General features: G+C 37.9%; 2 protein-coding genes across 3 annotated transcripts; both read left to right on the top strand.

Moving 5' to 3' along the window:
- Nucleotides 1–512: 512 nt before the first annotated feature.
- kctd13 (potassium channel tetramerization domain containing 13) lies at nucleotides 513–10,804 on the top strand. Its single transcript, XM_086288901.1, has 7 exons — nucleotides 513–1,074; nucleotides 2,160–2,420; nucleotides 4,358–4,527; nucleotides 4,608–4,697; nucleotides 8,563–8,615; nucleotides 8,697–8,892; nucleotides 9,240–10,804. Exons 2-7 carry the CDS (start codon nucleotides 2,183–2,185, stop codon nucleotides 9,486–9,488), a joined length of 996 nt encoding a protein of 331 aa, XP_086145027.1. The 5' UTR covers nucleotides 513–1,074; nucleotides 2,160–2,182; the 3' UTR covers nucleotides 9,489–10,804.
- Nucleotides 10,805–12,048: 1,244 nt separating this feature from the next.
- hirip3 (HIRA interacting protein 3) lies at nucleotides 12,049–17,570 on the top strand. Of its 2 annotated transcripts, none has more exons than XM_086290592.1 (8): nucleotides 12,049–12,204; nucleotides 12,729–12,849; nucleotides 13,602–13,749; nucleotides 14,341–14,694; nucleotides 15,066–15,205; nucleotides 15,527–15,674; nucleotides 16,663–16,761; nucleotides 17,145–17,570. In XM_086290592.1, exons 1-8 carry the CDS (start codon nucleotides 12,131–12,133, stop codon nucleotides 17,330–17,332), a joined length of 1,272 nt encoding a protein of 423 aa, XP_086146718.1. In that variant the 5' UTR covers nucleotides 12,049–12,130; the 3' UTR covers nucleotides 17,333–17,570. The 2 variants fall into 2 exon arrangements, with proteins under 2 accessions (XP_086146718.1, XP_086146717.1); XM_086290591.1 differs by having other exon boundaries at nucleotides 15,063–15,205.
- Nucleotides 17,571–17,604: the final 34 nt, after the last annotated feature.

Genomic DNA, 17,604 nt, shown 5'->3' with positions numbered 1-17,604 from the left:
ACTTGAAGTGGCCTGTCACTGTCTCTGAGTTGCATTGCAACTCCTGGAGAGAGGAGAATGTGGTGTTATAGTCTGTGAAAAATAAAACTATAGATCTGAATTTGTTAATGTGAATGTTTTACATTGTAGGAAGACCTGAAACTCTGAGTCAGACCCAGTTGTCAGTGTCCAGTGAACACGCATTGTACTTCCCTTTTGGTATATATCAGTGTTCCAAGTACCATAATCATGTTTATGAGCATACCTATATTTTAGACCCGTTATTTGCAGTGTAACAAATGCTGGTCACTGGCCCAGGTTAAAGAGATTAATACAGACATCTTTAAAACAATCATTCCATCCACTAACCAAACACTTACAGGCAGTTTAGAATCACTTTTATTAACCTAAACCCACTACCATGTCTTTGTTCAAAACTCATCGAAGAGCAAACAACAGAACGGATATTGTATTGTTGCAGTTCCTCACTGTGACCAGTAGATGGCAGTGTATACACGGCCTAAGGCTCAGCTATAACAGAGACGCTCACCGGTCCCGAAAGAAATAGTAATTTCAATATATTTTTAGAGAAATTCTGTTGTTCTGTTAAAAAGAGAATAATATGAATGTGTGGTAGTCTATTACAACAAGTTAGTGTAAGCACTAACCACTTGCTCGATAGGTGGCAGTCATTCGATTCAAAGATCGGTTAAAAGTAGAAGAAGAAAATAGCGGAAGAAGATGTCTAGTTTCGCTTCCGACTGACCTATTTAGCTTATCATACTAGCTGCAGTTTTGTGCCCAACAGTGAAATTGGAGTGGATGTGGAATTCGCGTTCTTGGTCACTAAGCGGTACAGAGCAAATGAGCATTAGTAGCTTAAAGCGTGACGGAGTAGACTAGCTGCTGTTAGCCTCGTTCCTTTAGCTGTGCGATTAAAATGAGGCGTCAGATGTTAGCTGCGCCGTAAATTCACCTGGCCTCTTTACAGAAGCTAGCTAGTTGATTAACGATTGCTGGCTAATTAAAGCTATATTTTTAGTTTTGTTAGCTTAGATAGGTTCACTCTCTTAACACCTTTGGATGTTCAGTGTGGTAAGTACAGTTTATTATGAGCTAGCTCAGTGTAATTTCAGTTTAATAGTCCGATATGTCAGCAGCTGTCATATTACAGTAGACGTCAGTCAGGGGTGTCATTTGAGGTGCCTCATGTGACTGAAAGTGTTTATGTTGTCTAATCAATGGCTGTCAGTAACGCCTCAGGGCTTTATGTAAAAAGGGCTAGTCTGAATCAGTTTGCTGTTTGGGGAAAAAAAATGGTCATTTAATCCTAATGTTTTGTCCTGATAGATGTTCAAAATCAATCATTACAATAAACAAAGTGGATGTGGCTGAGAAAATGATGTGATTTTAGTACAGGTTTAGAGGTTTGGTGACAGTTGTAATTTGGCCCTTTTTTTAAAAAAAAAAAAAAAGAAGAAATCTAAACACCCACACGGTGTATTAATGTCATAGTAACACAAAGATCAGCTGAAACTCTTTTTAAATTCCCCACCGTGATTAATGATTAAGGTTATTATAGTTCACTAAAACTAGATATGAGGAAAGGAATATTTTAGTTAAGTAGATTTAAAAAAAAAAAAAAAAAAGATTAAAAAACAAACGAACAAAAAACACTACTTTCACCCACACTGCTTTGAAAAAAAACAATGTGTTTTTATTCTAATATTTTTATTTTCTTAAATGTTGCATCTGGCATTTACTCTAAATACAATATTACTTAAAAAGATGTCAAACAGAGACTAATACAATTTTTTCGAAGATTAAAACTAAATGAAAAGTAATTTGAAAATATAAAACTATAATAACCCTGTTAAGTTAATAGGTCTATCTATTTTACTTATGCTCACACCCTCATGAGCACTTACTCCATTTCCCAGTGCACTTTGTTCTGACTTGAATTTTTTTTTATATTCGTCATTATATGTGGCTTCTATAGACACAGATAATCATAACATCAGCTACAGAGCAGAAAGAAGAAAGAAAGCAGAAAGTAGCTCAGATACAAAGCTATTCTCCTAAAGTCTAAGAGCTATTATGTTACTCTCAGTTAAGAAGCAGCTGAAATAGGATAATTATCAGCAGTGGCATAAATAATATAAGACTCTTGTGTATTTCAGTCAGAAAGTGACCCTTCAACCCCATGTCTGCTGAGGCTTCAGTCGGCAGTCATGCTGCCGACTCTGCCCAGTCCGCTGTTTCCCAGCCTGCCTGCCTTCACACAGATGAGCACAGGAACCAGGGTCTGCTGGGGAGCAAGTACATCAAGTTAAATGTTGGTGGCTCATTGCATTATACAACCATCCAGACATTAAGCAAGGAAGACAGTCTGCTGCGGAGCATGTGCAATGGAGAAACTGATGTTACCATAGACTCAGAAGGTGGGTGGATGTATCTCTTTGGTGAGCACTAAGATTTTGAAGACGGTGTTGTTGATATCAGGAGTTTTAACATGATGTTGAGAGTTTGAGGCAAGGTTTTATGCAGTTATACTTAGGGATGTGAATAGATAAGATTTTCACGATTACGATTCAGTTTTCGATTCTGTTTAACAGTTTGATTCTTTATCGATTCTCTTATTGATTCTTATTTTTTTTTAAAAAGGAGAACACTAAGGTCGATTAGCTTAGAACTTTGTTTCATAACTTCTTTTTGAAGAAGATAGAAATTTAGGAGTAACATGGCCTTACAAACCCAACAGTGAGATCTTAAGAGATCCACAGCCTACAGCTCTTCAATGGGGTGTCACAGGTTCCCCAGAAAAAAAATGTAAATGTAAAATAATAAAATAAATATTCTTCTGTAGCAATAACAAAGTATACCATAAATTATTCTGTAGCAATTACACAAGAATATCCAGTAATGTCCAGATTGCGCTAACATAATATGCACTGTTAGTTGATCATTTACCTGCTGCATTAACGGGAGAGGACGTGCTGGGTTGAGATTCACGAGTCCGGAGCGGAATTAAAAACACGACATTCATTTAAGGTTATCGTGTGTTTTGTGAGAAAATGCTTTTGCATATTCATAGTGTTTCCTCCCTTAAATGAAATCTCTACTTTGCAAGTATTGCGTGTTGCCCTGTTGTCATCCGTTCTCGTAAAGTATAACCAAACTTTTGAGCCGCTTAGGCGCCACGTTTCCTGCCAGGTAAATGAAGCTCCGCAACGTGGTGACGTCATTCGGGGCGACTGGAATCAATAAGGGAATCGTTTGCAAAAATGCCAACAAGAACCGGGTTTCGATACCCATCCCTAGTTATACTTATTTCCAGAATTTAATGATAACTCTCAGTTACTGTGTATTCTCTAAGCAGAATCTAAAACGGAAGTTGTGTCAAACGGCTGTTGCAGTATCCTGTCACCAAGACTTGCACTGTATAGAAGGTGTAGGGTTTATTTTACGTGAGGAGACCTAAAAAAATGGGCTTGAACAGAAAGTCTTACACTTTGGAAGTCATTCAGTTTTGCACCAATTCAGCCAAAATCCTTACAATACTGATGGGTTAACCTCATATCCATCACTTATTGGTAAATACAGCTGTCAGGTTTTATTTTCTTTAAGTTGTTTACACTTCTGCAGCGTTCACATGTTGTCGTTCTTTTCATCTTGTAAGCATTTATAACAACCAAAACAAAATAATGAATAAATGAACGATCACTCACATCATGTGCAAATTTGCAAAATTCCAAAAAAGGCCATTTATTACTGAGATAGTCCTTTTTTGTATATGTCTATACTCTCTTTCTATATCTATCCATCTATCTTTCCATCTACGAGGTTGTCCACAATTCACAAGAATGGCTGCTTCTACAGTTTTGATCACCTAGTGCAGAGGTTGGCAACTTTCAACATCAGAACAGGAATTTTTGCCCCTCCCACAGAATACTGGGAGAAAAAGCGCGCGCATGGGTGCAACAAATATGTACAAATCATTGCTTGTACATCATATTGTACATCATATTGTACGCATTTGCAACGCATTTGTCTTAATTAACTCCAGTAGTCATTTAATATAAACCCAACACTGAATTCTGAATATTTGTTTTGTTTTGTTTTATTTTTAAAACATTTTTGTATGTGTCAGAGTCCCAAGAGTATGCCTTATTAACCATACTACTGTTTTAAAAGTCCCACCAAAATAACGTTGACTCTGAAAGCAAAGCTGGTAAATATTGAATTATGTTGTATCCTCTTTGTTAGCTGTTATGCTAACACATTAAAGGGACCTCTTGACTACCTCAGTAAATATAATATAATATAAGCATAATAACCTGAATTAAAATTCCTGAAATTACTCTCCGTTTTGCTCCAGGGTGGGTAGTTTTGGATAGATCTGGTCGACATTTTGAGCTGGTTCTGAACTTCCTTCGAGATGGCTCAGTACCACTTCCGGAGGACCACAGAGAACTAGATGAAGTTCTAAAAGAGGCCCAGTACTACCGGGTCCAGGGACTCGTCCAACACTGCCTCGGTGTCATGCAGGTAAACACGTGGATATCTTTTTTGTGGACTTTAATAAAATGAAACATGTACAAATTTTGACATGTTTTCTTTACTTCCAGAAACAAAAGGATGTCTTTGAAAGTGTATGCCGCATACCCATGATCACCTCAGCCAAAGAAGAACAGAGGATGATTGCTACATGTAGAAAGGTAAATTTAATTCAAGCTTCATCAATTGGCCCCTAAGCTGGATGCATATGTAATGACTGTCTAGCTGTTTGTGAATGCAATTTGGAGATGCTGAGTGCTGGCAGATAGTTATGTAGTATTTAATGTTTTGGAATCAGTCATTTTCTTAAACATTTCTTAAATGCCTAATATTAGTGACTGATGCTGTACCCAGGACAGGGCTCTAGACTAACTGTTTGCCATGGGCGCACGGTTAGGTTAGGCGCACTCAAATTTTTCAACCGCATCGCTTAACACCGCAGTTTTACATGTGCACTTTTTTGGGGGGGGAATTGCAGTCCATACAGACAATATTCATTTGTAAATGATTAACTAACAATCTTGTGCTTAAAGTGTTTTGGCAATATTGTAGAAAATGTTAAACTTAATCATCACATCGGCCTCCTCTGACGACCTGTTTGCTGCTGCCTGCTGCTGAAAGGCAGTGAGGAGAGGGAACATTTGGGCAGTGCATTTATTGCAGCACATAATGTGTTTTCTGGATACACTGTGCTTTTTCAACGTTCAAAGATTGATGGCTCTGTGTCAGAGCACTGGCTGTGAATTTCAGACTGATCAGGCCTTAACTTAACAAAAAAGTTATCAATAGTTCTTTTCATCTTTTCTTATTACCCACAGCTACATCCACTTCTGTCGGGTTTAGGCTACTCACTAGGGCTGGGTATCATCACTGATTTCTGTAATCCATTCGATTCCGGTTCTCAAAGTCCTGATTTGATTCAATTTTGCCTCAGACGTCAGAAATATAATTCTGATCATTTATCAGTACTGATAGATGTGAGACTTCATCAGAATTGTGAACATCACAGCTGAAGCCTTTGTGTCAAAGTAACTGAGAATAAAACACAGAAAAACATGAAGGAGATTTTTCTGGCCTGGCTTTTTATAGCAGATAACCTTCAAAATATTCTGCAATTTTGCATAATTTTAAAAAGTTTCTTCAGTATTGAACAGCAGCTTTCTTGTCCGAGGTCATTTAAGTAAAAAAAAAAAAAAAAAGAAAAGAAAAAGACAGTGGCCGCTGTTTCAAAAAAAAAAAAAAAATGGTAGACTGGTGGGTAATAAGCCAATGAATAATGCAGAAAACAGAGATTTGAGACGGGAAACTGTTCTTGAAGTACACAGAGAGAGAGAGCTGTGCATGAAGTGTGTAAAGCAAAACAGCAAAAGTCAGAGGGAATTCATGACGACATTTATCAAATGTGAAGCGTAGTTTGCTGCTTCTTTTGCTGCTGGCTCGGTGAATTTTGGTTGGAGGGAGACAAAACCTGCAGCTCAGAATCAGCGCAAAAAGACGTAAACACAGAGCGGACCCGACGCATCAGAATCGCTGAGCTCTGACAGCGTGTCCGTCTACGTGCGGGTGAGAAAGAGAAAACTGATTCTGATGCGTCGGGTCCGCTCTGTGTTTACGTCTTTGTGTGGAATCCGTGTACCTGCTTTCATCTACTGTTTGGTGGTTGTTGAAATAGTTTTGTGAGCTTTAATCTGAGAATCTGGCATTTCTGGCAAAACACATTTATATTTAAAAGTCGATTCAGGATTTAATGAATCAATATCGCTTTATTCAAGCTACTCACCTCCCTCTTCCAACTGCACTTTCAACTGGACCACGGCCAATCAGAGAGGTTCCGCCCCTTACTATCTCTGATTCTGGATTGGTTTAGTCCAATAGGGGCATAATGTGTGTCTGTTGATGACCACACGGAGAGTCGTACTGGTGCGACCAAAGATTTTTTTTTTTTTAGTTGCACCATTGAAAAATGTGGTTGCATTTGTGACCAAATTAGTCGCACTCTAGAGCCCTGCCAGGAGATGGAAAAAGATGCACAAGAGAAAAATATTGATCAAAAAAACAAAACACAACAGTAATTATATTCAAGCTTAAAATGCTTGTAAGTATAAGTTGTAAGCACTGTGCTACATTAAACCTACAGGAGCTGCACGCCCCTGGAAACCCATGCTATGAAGCTCCAGACACAGGTTGGCACAGTTTTTGTGCTGATGTTAATCCCAGAGGAGGTTTTGAGCTCTCCAGTTTTTACTCACTATACACCTTAGCATTCGGCAACCTCCGCTCTGAAACTTTACGTGGTCTAACACTTCATGGCTGAGCTGCTGTGGTTTCTAAATGCTTCCACTTTTCAACAATACAACAGACTGTTGATTGTGGATTATCTAGGAGAGAAAATATTTCAGAAGAAAATCAAGAGGTGGGGCCCAGTATAGTATTGTATTACTTTGGTGAATAAGAAAAAAAGCTGAGATTGTTACAGGCTCCAGCAGACACTGCTGGTACTTGAAAAAAGAGCTTTTATTTTTCTCAACTAAAGAAGGTAGCAGGGCTTTATCTGAAGCACTCTTATATTACAGACGGACCTGTTTTTCTTAAAACATCTGTGTAAAGAGTGTGGTTCCCATTTCACAAATTACAGCATTACCTTGTCAATAGAAACTCAGCATTTCCTTTGTGAGTTTCAAAATAAAAGCCCTTAAGCTTTTCTGTGTCCAGAAACTTTCACAATACGTTTGTAGGAAATTGATCGTGTAGCACTAGATCAGGGGTCGGCAACCTGCGGCTCCGGAGCCGCATGCGGCTCTTTAGTCCTTATAGTGCGGCTCCGGGTGGTTTGGGGAAATAAATTTGAAGTGTATTCTATTTATGTTAGTTTTTTTTTTTTTTAACTTGTAGTTCTAAATTGGAAGATTATTGTGACATTGAAATATAAAAATAAAATAAAATTTTATTCTTTTTTTCATTGCTCAAAATAAGCGTCACACTCGCGGAAGCCGGTATACCCGCAGAAACGCCGTGCATTTATCGAGACTTTCAACCCCAGGTAGGCCAGTTATCGATCTTCAGATCCACATTGTCAGCAGCTATTCTCCACCGTGAACTATGTTAAAAACAAACACCGCTCACGCCTCACAGATGGCAGCTTACAGTCCTGCGTAAAGCTGAAAGTACAGCCCCGATTTGCATACGCTGTGTGCAGAGGTTCAGGAGCAGAAGTCCCATTGTAAACATATCACGGCAGACCCGACGATGTTTGCATGAACACGCTTTTCAGCATCTCTTTATTGACCACTTTTCGCAAAACGGTTGCTGTACGCACACAGCCGGCTGTAGCTTTTCACAGCCCGACATATACCAACAACAGCATAGATAACACAGACGTTAAGGCGGCGAGGCGTGATTGCGGGTGCCACTCAGGTGAATCCGCCTCCCCTGCAGCAGTGCTGCAGACCGCACCCGGCCACACACATTAACCTGGTAAAATACATATTTAGGCAGTATTTTTCATTTTTCAGCAGCATAGTGCTTTTTTTCCAATTATTTTTTTTTAAAAGTCAGGTCAAGGCTCCAAAAGCCCAAAGGTGATATAAGGGGGGCGGCTCACAACAGTTTTTGTTTGCTACATGGATCATTTTAGTTCAGCTGGGTGTCTTTCCTTTTGTTATATTTCTTTAAGAGTTCAAAATGTGTTAATTACATAAATAAAATGTAATTTTCTCTGTAGCACTTCATGGATTTCATAAGCAACACACCTTAGTTGTTCACACAAAGCATAAAGGTAAAAACAATATATACAGTGTTATCTTCATTTTAGATGTTGCTGACCCCTGCACTAGATGCTTGCACTTATATTTTTGTTGTTATTGTGTTGTTCACCAGCAGTGTGTTTTCTACTGAAATGACCCCTTTGGTTTAAGGCTCCTCACTTACTGTTAACTAGAAAGAGACAGTTTAAGTGTTTGTCTCGTTTTAGGTTGTATTAAACGTACCCTCTTATTAATATAATATTGCTCTTTCTTGCTCTTTTAGCCAGTAGTAAAGTTGCAGAACAACAGAGGAAACAACAAATACTCATACACCAGGTAAGATCTTTGGATTTTTAAAATGATAATGAATCCACAAAGTTCATAGATGCTTACTTTTTCTTGCTCTGCTGTGTCCAGCAACTCTGACGATAACCTGCTGAAGAACATTGAACTGTTCGACAAACTCGTGCTGCGATTTAATGGCCGCGTCCTGTTTGTCAAAGACGTGCTGGGGGATGAGATCTGCTGCTGGTCTTTTTATGGCGAAGGCCGCAAGATTGCTGAAGTGTGCTGCACTTCCATTGTCTATGCTACAGAGAAGAAGCAGACCAAAGTAAGCATTGTTTAATAAATATTAAAGCATTTGATCAACATTTTTGAGAAATACACTTACTTGCTGTCTGGTAATGATGGCAGCCTTTTAATTAACCTACAGTAAATCCAAAGAAGAGAAAACCCTCCCACTGGAGTCAGTTATTGAGCTTTCTACGTTAAGAGGCAGGAAGCATGTGGTTGGATGACAGTGATATGCAATTATGTTTTTTAAACTTATTCCTGTACCAACACCTTATATTGGGCTTATGCCCTGAACATATGCTTATTACAAATAAGCACATTTTCAGGTTGTTGTACAGAGCAAATAAATATTCAGTGACCTTTCCCAAACACCTGTGCTTCTAGGTTGAGTTTCCCGAAGCCCGAATATTTGAAGAAACCCTCAATATCCTCATCTATGAGAACAACAGAGGATCTGGACCAGGAGGCTTGCACCTTTTAGATTCAAGAGGCTCCGGTTCATCGCTGGGAGCTGGTCAGTCAGAGGAAGAGGGTGCCGTGGGAGGGGATAGACGAGTACGACGGATCCACGTACGGAGACACATAATGCATGATGAAAGAGGCCACGGTCAGCAAACTGTGTATAAGGACTAAAAATGTCAAAACAAAGCAGGAGAAAGGGACTTAAACTTTGTTGGGATTTTTTTTGTTTGTTTGTTTTTTGAATGTTAAGGGAATGAAAAACACGTCTTCGATGACAGCAATAGTTTGGTACGTAATTTCATTAAATGTCCTCAGACTTTTCAGAAATGTTGGCTGATGACTGATTTGTAAATTTAGGTCTGAGTGTGCGTGGAAAGGAAAATGCATTTGTTTACATGAAAACAACGTGTGTACAGTCTTTCGATGGGAAATACTGGTACTGATACTGGCGTAGACATTACTTTTCAGAGGTTAATGAACCTCCTGCAAGCTACTGAATAGTCCTCAAAACCCAATGTCCTCCCATCTTTATCTTAGAGCAGACAACCTAATGTCCATGTGGGTTTTAATGACATGCACAGGCAGCCTTTTCGGTGTGTGACTTGTAGGAAACACTGTGTCAGTTTATGCAGGCTGTGAAACTTTATTCCCCTTTCTCCTCTGGAGTGAGATGCTGCCGAACATTGATGGACAGAGGACGGTGAAGTTGAGCCTAGATATTGCAACACTGGAATAAGACACAGTAGCCTTTTTTTTTTTTTTTTTTTTGGTGTGGGGGGGAGGCTTGTAGATGATGAGAAGCTCAGTTTTCTTTATTTATGTTATTACAGCTGTTGCTTCAAGATGTTTTTTTATTAATTTATGAACCTAATTTATTATTTGGTATTTAACTTTTGTATTGAGTCTTTGTGTTCACTCGTGCTCAAACGAGTTTTAATTTCAGAAAAGGTACGTTGCACTCTCTCTGCACTCAAAATTTGAATTTACTCCTGTAAATGAATAAATTGTAAGCTTACATTTCAGTTTAAGTTTTCAAGAGGAACCGAAACCATTTCTTGGATTTTGCATTTTGTTCTGAGCCATAAGACTTTCACTTCTTCTGTCTTAAACTAAACTACAGAATTTTGGGGTTTTTTTGTTTCTTTTATGTTGTTTTTCTTTGGCCATATAGTGATGACAAAAGTGGTGTGTGTACTGGGTTGTATTTTTTGTTCTCTCAGGGAGAGGATTGTCTTTCTAATCTTCACTAGTGTGTAACCCTAATCACTCTGAATACTGGAAAATCTGAATGAGAGCAATATGTAACTCAGATCTTTTATAAAATAATCTTGAAATATGCACTAATGTAATTTCCGTCCAATAGTTGTCATGGAAATATTTCAATAAATGACTGAAATCTAGTTTGGACTGTTTTTTGGGTTTTTTGCCCCTTTTATTTCTAAGATACTTTACAAAACAGACTTTCTTATAACATGTTCTTTCTGTAATATTACATAAAAACTACCATGCTGACTTTAATTAAACATATGTGCAAAAGCCAAACATATTAGTTTCAGAGTGAATCTCTTTCTCTCATTTGGGCAATGGCCTCATTGGGTGGGTGATCATCATCTTCTTTGGGCTGCTCACTTCCAGTGTTACAATGTCCCCTCTTTAGGTCCTCCTTTACTACATCTGTGGAACATCTCTAAGGTTTTCTATTTCTAGTTTTAAAAACACCAGTACAGTCTGACTGGTCATTACTGTATTGAAAACAATGCAGAAACAGCTCCAGTTAACTCTCATATAAAGAGAAAAAAATGAAAAAGGGGGGGGAAATCTTTTAGATAATTCATTATTATTTGCTTTTATAAATTAAAATTATCTTATTATCTAGTGCCTTCTATTACTAAGTATTTGGGATATATTTGGTATTAGAATAAAGTGAAATTATAATGGAAAGTACAAATTTTATTAGCTATTAGCAGCCCCCAGTATTTAGTATTGTCCTTCCCAACAATATGCAAACAGCTCCACACATAGACAAGAAAAGAGAGACGATAATTAACAAAAAGAAAAACCTGAAAACTAACTGAATAAAAACTGAAAGACATGATTCAACAAAATTGGTTACATATACATTTCATATTGCCATGGTCAACAAACTAAGGATTGTATGCCTTATTACAGCTGTTTTGTTTTTTATCTTACATTAAGATAGAACTACAGCACATTCATCACATATAGGAAACAAGGATAAATGTTTTTTTAAAAACTAACAAACTGTTTTATGATCCTGGAAAATTAAATAGAATAAAATTAATTTAAAAATGGAGTTAATTAGTTGTAGTATTTGTTAATCTGGTAAAATCTGAGGATTTGATGAACATGCTGAGACTCTGGATAGCTGCAAGACTGGGGGTCAGCTGATTTAAGAAATTTCTGTTTCTGTGGTAATATCTGTAGTGATTTTACTAAAACTTTGCTCTAGCCTATGCCCTAAAACAGCTAATACTAGAGACAAAAACTAACATAGAAACTAATAAAAACTATATAAAACTAAACATTTTCGAAACAATAACTAAACTGAAACGAGCAAAAACACTCCAGGAACTAACTGCAAATAAACTGAATTTTTTTAAAAAAGTCCAAATGAAATATAAAAATAAAACTTAGAAATAAAACTAACAAAACACAACACTGGTACGAAACTTTTTTGTGGTTCTCTCAATTGTTTACTACACTGAAGGGGCGTGGTGTATCTGACGTCACTTCCCATTACGCGCGGAGGTCCCGGAGTCGCCGCCAAAAAGAATCTTCCAGCGTGTGTTAGGATGGTGTCGGAGAAGGAGGCAGCAGGTATCCGCAGGTTCGTGTGTGGTCAACTCCGTGGCGAGGCAGACCTAAGGTACAGTGGAAGCATTAAAGACGTGTTTGTGCTAACAATAAACGACATGGGCCTAACGTTTTTAGTTAGCATTCGGTTACTTAAACTGAAATCAATGCGATTCGGTTAATGTAGCTGAGTTGTTTGAATACTCCAGCCAGCAGCATGTTGTCCGTTCTAAAAGTAAAAATCAACCCCAAATGTGCCATTTACTACTGAGAAGATGGGACATATTTTAAAAGTATTATATTAACGAGTTCTCTGTTTATTATTGATTTCATTCCTTCGAGATGTTTTCTGATGCTAGCGTATCGATCTTTCAGTGACATTTTGGGTTTTTAAAACCTAAATATTATAGTTTTGCAAAAAGTGCAAGTAGCTTCTCTCGCAGGCATCGATTAGTGCCAGGCTGTTATGAAGGATGTTCCCGTTTTTAGATGTAATTTTCAGTGTGTTCAAAAGCCTAAACCTCAAATGTGGCAGTTACTGTAAATGAGAGCCTTCCTGCCACTCACAGATGTAATCTTTCTGCTGTTTTATTCCAGCACGCTGACCTTGGGAATTTTAAAAAAGAGATATCAGGCACACAACAAATGTGACTCATTAAGTCCAGAAGTAAAAACTTTCATGAAACAGGTGGTGCAAGAGGAACTGATGAAAATGCAGGTACCTGTTTTTGCTTTTCCGTATAGATAATGATATACACTGATCAGCCACATCATTAAAGCGTTCACAGACAGTGCAAACTTCTGCTGAGAAACCTTAGGTCCTCATGTGGCTTTTATTTTGACATTTATCATTCATGTAAACATTACTCCATCTCCCAATGGCAACAGCTCTCTCCAACTGCAGAGCCCTTCTCTAGTAGTACAATCCCTCAAACTTGGCTACCTTCAAACTCCTCATATCCTGATTCCATCAAGCAGAGATGATCAAGCATTTGCTTAATTTTTGAGCTGTGCCACATTCAAAAAACACGGATTCAGTGAAATTCAAAATGAAATCATGTGTGTGCAAATATAAAAGATCCTGCCCACACTTTGGCAGAAGAATCAGACTCGCGTTTCATGTTCACATCGATGTAGCGGACGTCCAGAATAGAATCAACCCTTTGGGAAGCACCCATATGCACTGAAACAAGCCCATACAGAGAGCATCACTTCTGCAATCTACAGGATCAAAAGCAATCCCAGCATCCACGTGCAAGACGCAACAGAATAGCCCTGTGTAACAGAGGTCCTGTCTCATAGTTGGTAGTATGAGAGGGATTTATCTGTTGTTTTGCAGGTTGTTTTAATTTTGTGGCAGATCAGAATTTATGTATATATATAATACATAAAATAATCGTCTATCAGTCTTTTACATTTACATTTTAGTTCCATAGTTATCATCTTTATAATTGTTGATTTTCCTCATAGGATAATGATGAAAGTGAAAGTGACTCAGAGACTAAGAAGCCCCAGAACAAAAGGAAGAGAGAAAATGGAAATGATGAGGTCATGAGTGAGAGTGAAGATGAATCCAGGGCAAAGAAATCACGAAATAATCATTCAAGCTCATCATCAGGTAGGTCAGTAGTGTCTAATTCATTTTAACTAAGGACAACACTGGGAAATGAAAGCCTATAGACATATACAGTTTGTGCACATCGTTTAGCAAATGAAGCTTTTTAACATGCAGTTTGGTCCAACTAAAGCACCCAAACCTTGCGAGTGCGTTCTGATTACAGACCTGCAGAAAGGATACCCTGCAGCCAGCTTGTAATACCCTGTTTTACAATTTATTTCAAAATGATGGCACAAATGATGTAACATGGAAACAGAAATGATCCTTTGATAAATGGGTACACAGACCTCTGCTTGTGTTCAGTAAAGATCTAGGCTACTGACTCTTCTATCTCATTTGAAATTGTCTGCCTTCAGCATCAACTTCCTTTTTGGTCATATTGTAAGTTAGCTAACTTGTAACCCAGCAGGAGGCCAAAACTGGGCAAGCCAACATGAATTAAGAGCCTTAAGCGATTTGTAGGGTTATGCAGTATTTTTACTTACTATTAGAAGTAAAGGCAAGTGTATTTGACCATTTCAAGATTGCAATTCAAATATATTTTCTTTGTAAATTATACAATTATGTCCTTTTGTGGGTTAATAATGACAGAATCTGAGGCTCAAGAGGACAACAAAACAGAAAGTGAAGAAAGCAGCAATGATGAAGAAAATGCCAAATCTCAAGCTGATGGTGAAGAGCCAGAGGTGAAAAAATCACAACAAAAGAGAAATGAAAATCGTCAAATTGACAGTGACGAGTCTTCTGATGAGGAACTCAGTGAGGAAAGCAACTGCAGTGACAGTCCAAAGAAAATGGTGAGAAAGAACGTCGAGACAAGAACCAGCAGTGAAGATGAAGGAAGGAAAACGCCACTGAGTGATGCAGAAAACGAATCAGTTGGAGACTGCAAGTCAGAAACGAGTGACAAAATTAAGAGTGACGAGTCTTCTGACAGTGAAAAAGGTGATCATGCAAAAAAAAAAAAAAAATTATTTATTACGTTTGTTGGCACAATATTTAATTGCTTGATATGTGGAGTTTCTGAGTTGGGATCGTCTGTTAATTGGAAAAATGGTGGTTCATTCCCCAGCTTGTACAGAATTGTGGGGTTCAGTGCAAGATGCTGAACCGTGAGTGGTCCCAAGTGTATCTATTGGAGTGTGAGTGTGTAAACGTTAGATTAAAAGCACTTAGGGGCAGGAAAAAAGCGACTGTTTATGATTGGGTGAGTGAGCTTTGTGGTAAGAAAGCACTTTGACTGCTCAATTAGTATAGAAAAGCATTATACAAGTACTAGTCCACTTAAGTTGTGATTTACTGATGTGTTGCAGAAGATACAAAAGTGGAAAAGAAAACCAGTGACCCAGACTCAGATTCATCACTACCTTCTTTGGAAGATGAAAAAGAAAATAAGACTGATAAAAAGAAGATGAAGAAGAGTGTGAAGAAAGATGAGAGCACCAGAAAACCAAAGGTGAGAGTCAGACGAAACTAAACTTTAACACACATTTAATCTGTATTGTACTTGGTGGTGCACACAACAGAAGCATTCTTTCATATCTTACAAAGGAGAACCTGAATTATTTTGTTTCTGGATGTATCTGATCCTTTAATTAAACACAATACTGAGTAAAGTTTTATAGTTGTGTTTATTTAGCTGCTTTCAATCAAATCTGCAAAACTAGACTAAAAGAGAGATAACCCTGAAAACTATATAATGTGAGGCTGTAATGAAGATCTATTAAAAATATCTTTTTCTTTTCACACCTTGTTTTTCCTCGGCTTCATCCTGCAGTCTGATGACAAATCAGTGGCGAGGCTCAAACGTTACATTGCCCTCTGCGGCGTGAGGAGAAATTACAAGAAACTGCTGGAGGACTGCCGCTCCATCCGCTCCCAGGTGGCTGTTCTGAAGAAGGAGCTTGAAGAGCTTGGTGTACATGGTGAGTAGGAACCCTTTTTTGTCAAATAAAAATGAAGAAATGCATTCTGGCTTATTTGCAGATTTAGATTCTTTAGCAATTACCCAACCCTAAAGAGTGAAACCATGAGTTACCGTTGTTTTCCTATCAACTTGAAACAATCGGGCCATTCTCCTCTGACCTCTGATATCAATAAGTCCTCTTCGCCCAAAGAATTTCCTGTCTAGATATTTTCTCTTTCACGGATAATTCTCTGGAAACCTTATGGATGGTTGTGAAGGAAAATCCCAGTAGATCAGCAGCTTCTGAAATACTTAGACCAGCCCACCTGACACCAACAACAAGTCATTTAAATCATGTTTCTTCCCTATTCTGATGCTCAGTTTGAACTTCAGCAGATCTTCCTGACCATGTCTACATGCCTAAATGCATTGAGTGTATTAGCTAATTAGATGATTTGTCAGTGAGCCGTTTTATCTAATATAGTTGCCAGCGATCAATCGTTAATCACAGCACACATAGATACTTAAAGTTAGCCACTGACCAAACACTGCCAGGGGTTTCTTCGAGCTTGATAGAGGAGCCCCAAAACAAAAAACTAAAAGTTAACACCCTATCTCTAGAAACATATAAAAAGTTCCCAGGTTTGGTCCATAAACTGAAAAAAACTAAACCTCATTTTTGAATTGAACCACATGGGCAAATCGTCTTAACAGAACTTCTTTTTTTTTATATACTCTAACTCTAAAACATTTTTAGAGTCCATGTGATTCTGCAGATAGAAACTATCTGGTTTTATTTTGTAGTCTATGTGGTTACATTTGCGTAGGCTTTGAGGCTTTAAGGAAATGTCACAACATTGGCTTTTTCCCTCAACAGCAGGGTCATCACATGGTAGCCAAGTTGTTTCCGTATTGAACAAACATGAAAATTAATTGTTGACAGTTTGAATTTTTAATTTTTTTCATTACGCAGTTTGATGACTTAAAGCTTATTGTCTTCCACACAGGTCAGCCAACTATTCAGAAATGTAAAAAGGTCAGAATGAAGAGAGAGCGAGCTCAAGAACTGGCTGCTCTTGATGTCAACAACATCATTACCACACAAGGTAACCAGCTCTCTTGTCATACTATGACTCCTTCAGAGTTGTTTCAAATACAGCGCTGTAGACACCATGATTCAAAGGATGCAACTAACGCAAAACAAATTGACATTGTTGTTTATGCTTATTGTTAATCTGATTTAATGATGATTTTAATAACAATTTAAATCTATATTTTTTGAGCAGATACGCAAACAACTGCAAAAATATCTTGAATAGTTTTACGTTTCCTTGTTTTTAGATGGGAATCCTAGACCTTGTAGCTTTGGTTTATTACCTGCTTATGTGGAGAAATGCACAATGCTCATCTTGTGGTGAATACTGAAGTGGTGTAGACAGTAGCGTCAGTTATGTTGCGATTCAGAACCTTTAATATGGTTTCTTCCAAGGTCGACCTACACGCAGGGGAGCCTCAGCAAGTCAGAAACAACAGGACTGTCCGTCCTCTGAATATCAGCGCACTCTAAACTCAGAATCAGACAGTGATCAGGAAAACAATACCCACAGAGGTCGCAGGAAAATGTCAGAATGGGCCAACCTGCAGGGGATCATCAGTGATGACGCAGACAGTGACTGATGAGTCTGGTTTCCCCCCCAGGAAGTGTTCGATTTGTTTGTTTGTTTTTTAATGTTTTGATACTAAGCATAACAAAATTAATCTAACTGGGTTTTTTTTTTTATATGGCGATAACAGTGATCAAAAAGGATATTAATGGTGTTTGAGTGTTAAAATATTGTGAATGCCATTTTGTTAACTGCCATTGTATATCTTTGTTAAATCGTATTTCAAATAAAAATAGTATGATTAAAATGGATTCATGTGGAGTAGTAATTTACTTTTATGACTGA

This window comes from Aulonocara sp. 'chitande type north' Nkhata Bay, linkage group LG4 (genome assembly GCF_057382095.1).
Source record: "Aulonocara sp. 'chitande type north' Nkhata Bay isolate Kocher_YH1m ecotype deep benthic linkage group LG4, A_spYH_male_GT1.1, whole genome shotgun sequence".
Classification (NCBI taxonomy): domain Eukaryota; kingdom Metazoa; phylum Chordata; class Actinopteri; order Cichliformes; family Cichlidae; genus Aulonocara; species Aulonocara sp. 'chitande type north' Nkhata Bay.
This window is presented reverse-complemented; position numbering and strand designations above follow the sequence as displayed.